The sequence below is a fragment of the Cajanus cajan genome, chromosome 8 (assembly GCF_000230855.2).
Source record: "Cajanus cajan strain Asha chromosome 8, NIPB_CcT2T_4, whole genome shotgun sequence".
Classification (NCBI taxonomy): Eukaryota; Viridiplantae; Streptophyta; class Magnoliopsida; order Fabales; family Fabaceae; genus Cajanus; species Cajanus cajan.
Genome location: NC_138524.1, coordinates 56,948,908 through 56,955,084, shown reverse-complemented (window position 1 = coordinate 56,955,084; position 6,177 = coordinate 56,948,908). Strand labels below are relative to the sequence as shown.

General features: G+C 28.7%; 1 protein-coding gene across 1 annotated transcript; it reads right to left on the bottom strand.

Annotated features, from left to right (window-relative positions):
• Positions 1–1,009: 1,009 nt before the first annotated feature.
• On the bottom strand, positions 1,010–4,467 carry LOC109812964 (uncharacterized). Its single transcript, XM_020377049.3, has 3 exons — positions 3,815–4,467; positions 3,080–3,254; positions 1,010–2,391 (listed from the first exon to the last, which is right to left on the bottom strand). The coding sequence occupies exons 1-3, from the start codon at positions 3,892–3,894 to the stop codon at positions 1,342–1,344; spliced, it is 1,305 nt and encodes a 434-aa protein (XP_020232638.2). The 5' UTR covers positions 3,895–4,467; the 3' UTR covers positions 1,010–1,341.
• Positions 4,468–6,177: the final 1,710 nt, after the last annotated feature.

The following is a 6,177-nucleotide window of genomic DNA, read 5'->3' as shown; positions in this document are numbered from 1 at the left end:
GAGAGCCAGAAGTGGCTGATCAAAGAATACTAGCATCAGCGAGTGAAGTTGATGAACCAGGAGTGGTTGATAATACTTGGGACCAGGAGTGGTCGTGACCTGGGTGGTCTATAATACTCACTGCGAGCCTGAAGAGACTGAACAAACAATACTTGTACTTCATTGAACATCTAGTGGAATCCTTCATTTGAAGGAGACTAGACGTAGCTCAGTTTAAGTGAACTAGTATAAAAATACTTGCACAATGCTTTAATGTTTCTGACACATTTTTATTTGGTTGATTTAATATACTGAAAACCTCGTTAATGTTTATCATCTATTAAAACTATCTTCAGACGAAAATCACACTTGTTCAATTTGTTATCTTAAAGGATGATTTTCATTTAAGAAGCATTTTCCCTAAGCAGACGATAAACTCCTAGATGCAAAAATATTTTGTTGAACCAATCCTGGGCAGTTCTAGTTTACCATTCAGTAATATTATATTATTGGATGAAAAAGAGCCTTCTTGCTAAAACGTTTTTAAAATTCCTTTGCTCACACACACACATATTCAACCCCCCCTTTCTATGTTTTTTTCATCTAACTTCAAACTTTGTTTAGATGCTTAACCGACAACTTAGGATTTTATTGCTTTCTAGTAATAATATTTGTAGAATAAGTACATGGATTATTGTAACCCCGTGAGGAACTTTATGTTTTCCAGTTGAAATAAGTGAGGATTATTTTACATTTTTTACACCTTATTCATATATCTATTGCATGAATATATAGGTATTGCCTCCATGAAAATCCTAGGTTATAAGATGTTTATGTTTTCCACTATATTGTAGTTGTGCTATAATAAGTGTAGTAATCTGTCGAGTCAATATAAAAAGTGTATAAGAATGCTTTTCTTAAAAAGAAACCCCTATAAACACTCTCGCGTAAGATAATTATTCGTATTTAATATATAGGGATATATTTATTCTCCTATGAATTGTAGTTTTGACAAATTGTTATTTAAATTAAATAGATAACTCATAAGAAGATGATAAAATTGTGAAACTAAAAATTTGGAACCAAAATCACAAATTAAATACTATAGGAGACCACAAGTGAAATTTAGTCTATTACATATAAGGAAGAAAATACTTGCAACAATAGAAATTAAAGATGCCTAAAATACAACAAGAAGTATTAGACATTCACCATAAACTTTATAACACCAACATAATTAATTATAAAAGAAAAGGTGTCAAATAAATTAAAAGGACTAGAGATAAAGTTCTAAGATGGTAACGAAAATCAATAATGTGATTAGCTCTATGGAATAAAGCTACGAAAGTGCAGAGTTTCTATTCAACGCTTTTTTGATTTCTTCTTTTGCTTGGAAGATGAGCCATGCCTTTTCTTACAAACCCTCTTTTCCGTTTTATCTTCTTTATCCATCAAGTATGGATTCCCTGGTTGTATTGGACACAATTCAGATGGATTTTTATTCATCCCACAAGACCTTTCAGATGTATCATTTAGGAGAATTGGAATTTCACGAGAACCCCTATATAGTGGTGGAGTTTCTTCTTCTTCCTCTTCAAGATCAAGCCAGTCAAACAAACTATTTCTATTTTGCATAAATGAGGAAGAGTTATTCACCTGTTCTTGTCCAGACACAATCACATTTTGGTCAACCAAATTAGAAGGACCTGTTAATTTTCTTCCAAAGATTGTAAGGCCATGTGATTTATCAGATAAATTACTTTTCTTGTGAGAATCAGATTGTTGACCTTCCAAGGAATCATAAGTCATAGATTTACCAATATCCAACTTAGCATTGACTTCACTAGGATAAAAAGTTTTCTTAGATGAATCAATGTCCAAGTTAGTATTTAAGTAATCACCTGTATTCAATATTTTCTTTGGCATTTGATCACTACCTCCTGGATTCAAATATGTAGTTGATTTCTTTCCGGTAGAGTCTTTGATGAATAGATCCATGCTAGGTGTTATGTCAATAGAATTCAAATCAAAACATGATCTTTGATTAGGATGAGGCTCCTCCACATTGTGTTGGCTAGAAAACAAGTACTCTTCATTAGTCGTGCCTGAGGTTTCAAGACCAATATTTCCATCCACCATCTCTTGGTAAATATCAATAGAATATGGGATATTTAAATCAAAATCCTTTTCCTTAACTGGCTTATTCAGTACCTCTATAACTTTTGTGGATTTATCATTTTGGGATGAGTTTAACAACCCACAATTTACATTTTTCACATTAGGCAGACTCGTTATCATTGTCTCTGCAATTTCCATTAATGAAGCCTGACCAAACTCCTCATCATCTATTGATAAATTATTGTTACATTCTCCAAGTTCCATGACTTGGGCACTTGTGGCCTTATCAAATTCCTACATGAAGCAAATGGTTATTATCTTCGAACTGAATTTTCTATGAAAAGTTAATAGTCTTAGGATTCTAGAAAAAAAATTCCTACATGCAAGCAAAATTCATAGGTAACAACTTCATTTTAGTTGTTATGGTTCATTTCTAACTAGTTAAATTATAAGAACCAAAGTTTTTATAATGCATAAATATTTTTCCTCAACCTAGAAAATTAAATAATTTGATTCCATATTAACAAACATCTATACATGTCATAGGGATTATTTTAGTATATTAATTAAATATAGGAGCATATATAAATTCATAACTTACCATAGGGTTAATTTTATTGGTATAAAGAATTATAGTGATATGCAAAACATTTTAATACGCAACAAGAATTTAATAGAGTTGAAGAAATCAAAATGGTTCACAACATAAATTTTAAAGTAATAACTATAAAAGTATAAAAATTGATTAACAAAGTTTTGGGATATTCTTGTACAAAATATTTTTAAAATGAAATTATAGGAAGATACATTAGAATCAATTCAAATAATTAAGTCCAAACTCAAAAACTATTTATTACCATACAATTGATATTAAAAATAAATAAATAAATAAAAGAAGAAACATCTCAATTTTCTAATCATGAAAGTCTCATGATAATTAAGGAAAAAAATTTAAAAACAAAGGAATTTCATTTTTACTTACTTCAGTATTAACGGCTTCGACATTAAATCCATTTTCTCTTCGACATGTGTTACAACTCCATGATCTGAACTTTGGAACAAATAATGGAGGAAGTGGTGATTGTGTCATAGACTCATTCACTTTAAATGGTGAACACATTTTCCAATCCTTTTGCCGTTGTCCAGCCACATAACCACTGCATTAACAATAGCAAATGTTAAGACTTTGAAACACACTTAAGAATGCTATGTCATTTTTTAACAAAATTATTTTTTCACTAAATTTCCCTAATTACCCAAAAAAAACTTTATTTAATAGATAAGGTGTGATGGTTTTTTTTCTTAATCAATTACTAAACTAAACATTTTCACATTTGATTCTTTTATACATAACTTTCATATTTGGACTCACTGATAGATTGATTTATAATAATTTTTCAATATTCCTAGTTATTAATCCATTGGTTTCTAACTTCAAAATGTTGGTATATTTAAATCTTTACATTCACCAATAAATAATTAAAATGCAATAATTTATTATATACATAAAGCACTTGTAGATATCATAACAACATACCAAAAACTAAGTGAGAAAATATAAAATGTATCGTTCATTAATCACCTATCCTCCCACAACACCAATAAAATGTTACAAAGAAATTAAAACAAAACAATTAAACAAAGTATTATAGCCTAAGAAAGTATATCTGCTCTTTTATGATATTAAGCTAATAAGAATATGGGGAAAAATGCTTACCGTATAGAGAAATGTTTACATGGTGGGTCTTCTTTCCTCTTTTCAACAGAATTGACATACTTTGTAAAGAGTTTCATCATCTTGATAGCTCTAATGTGTTTGATGATAATATATTGAGATGACCTCAAAATAATTTCTCAACAACTATATATGTCTCCCTACATAGTACAAACAATTAGAGCTATAAAAACAAGTCAAGTTTCTTGTAAAAGTCAAAAATATTAAAATTAAAAGGAAATAAAAGGCTTTAAAAAGCAAGTCAAGCAACCATTAACCAAACAATTTCCACAAGTCTATTAGTATTTATACAAAGTTGTTAACAAGTGTGGATGATAGATAATCTAAAAAAGGTAAAAATTCCATATCAGAAAATACAAAGTTAATAAAATATCCTTACATGATGATAATTAATCACATTAAATAATGATATATAGACTTATGAAAACATATAAACCATAGATTTTCATTTAATAAATCCAATCACACAAATGTAGTGAGTTAATGGCCTAATATTTAAATTAGATCCCTAAAAACAGTAACCAGCATACCTATATAGTTTTCTCAAAATAGGATACACACATAAGCAAAATTATCTATTACATAATAGAATTTTTATATTTCATTGTCAAACAAACCTTTTTGTGGTGCATTAAAACATGATCTTAATATAAAATTAATATGTCAAACTTAAAAATCACAAACATCCTAGATTTACTTATTGGTGATAAAACAAAACATACAGATTCACAAGACCAAAGTTTTAAGTTTTAGTGTTCTACAAAAATTCATATTTTTATAAATTAAAAAAGATAAGATAACATAGGAAAGATAAAATCACTAAAAAAAAGTTTGTCGCAAAAAATTTGAACATATGTATTAAAACCAAATAAATAATACTTTAAGGGAAAAACGATATTATAAATGAAAATTTGAAGTAGACACGTACTTGTCATTAAAAAAAATAATGAATTATATCTTTCAGACAAAAATAAGTTGAAAACTTGAAAACACTTTCTTAATTAAAATAAAACCAAACATTGAACTAAAACCATGAATCAAAAATAAGAACTTGAAGAAGAAAAACAAACACTATAACTCACTAGAACACTCACACATGTTGTCTTTCTCGCTCTCGATTAGAAAACTAATTATTAATGATATCTTGAGAAAAAATGACACCAGACAAAGAAAATAATGGTCAACAAATTTAGGAAAAAAAACTCACAAGATTCCTAGTTCAACAAACACAAATTGAGTGCAAAAAAAAAACATGGAGAGAAAAAAGGGTTTTAATTGTTTTAGAAGGAGAATTAAAGTGAATGGGATAGATAGAGAGAGGGATCAAGATAGAGATAGAATGTGTTTCCTTTTCCTTGATAAAATATGTTGTTTGTATGTGATTATTTTGTATATTTAAAATGAAAAAAAGATAATACCTTATTATATCATGTCTATATTATATTGCGAAAAGTTATAAATATCAAGAGTGAAAGCTAGGTGACAAAAATACTAAGCTAGTGGGATCATGCTACATTACAAGTGTGTTACCCTCTACTTTTTATGAATTTATCATCATACATAGAGCATAAATTATAATAAAAGATTCATATTTTTCAAAAACTTTTTTCTCAATTAATAAATGATTCACACATACTCAAATTTAGTTAAATGTTTCAAACTTTATATAAAATATAACATAAAGAAATAAATAATTATTTGACACTCCAAAAGATCATACATCTATTATAGAACCAATTATTAAAAGATAAAAACATATGAAAATCTAAAACATAACAAACCAATCTCAAGCTTGACTATTACATCCTATCAAAGAAATGTAAACCTAAAATAGAAACATATACAAGGCCTAAGCCTCTCCTCCAACATTAGTGTCTAGCTAATGCTTACTAACAAATGGCATTCAACCAAAACATAAATAAGAAGCAAAATAAGGAGTGACATAGATCTCACTTTTAGCTCCTAGTGTGAAACAAAAATAAGACAAGTCAAACACATAAACATACATATCAAAATTCCAATTATAATACGTATATAAGGATAATCCATGCTATGAAATTCATTATAAATTATAATTTAACTATTCACGTAACCAAGTTTGAAGTCTCCTATCTCAATATAGTGTAGCCTAAGTGTACATAATAGTAAATGGCACACCACACCATGAGCGTTCGACACTAACAAATTTTCCACTAAGATGAAAAGTGTTGCAAGAGTACACTAACCTCATAGGACCAACATATAGGTCATATGGAGATCAAAAACTACACACAACCTTGATGCCAAAAACCTTAGATATCCTTATAGTAGCCACCCTAGCTTAGACTCCTATTATGTACTCCCAA

Bases quoted from the DNA above. Each gene is read 5' to 3' on its own strand.
- LOC109812964 (XM_020377049.3), bottom strand. From the start codon at position 3,894: ATGATGAAACTCTTTACAAAGTATGTCAATTCTGTTGAAAAGAGGAAA. The intron at 3,255-3,814 runs GTAAGCATTTTT...TTGTTAATGCAG, and splicing joins TGTAAACATTTCTCTATACG to TGGTTATGTGGCTGGACAAC. The intron at 2,392-3,079 runs GTAAGTAAAAAT...TGCTTCATGTAG, and splicing joins TCGAAGCCGTTAATACTGAA to GAATTTGATAAGGCCACAAG.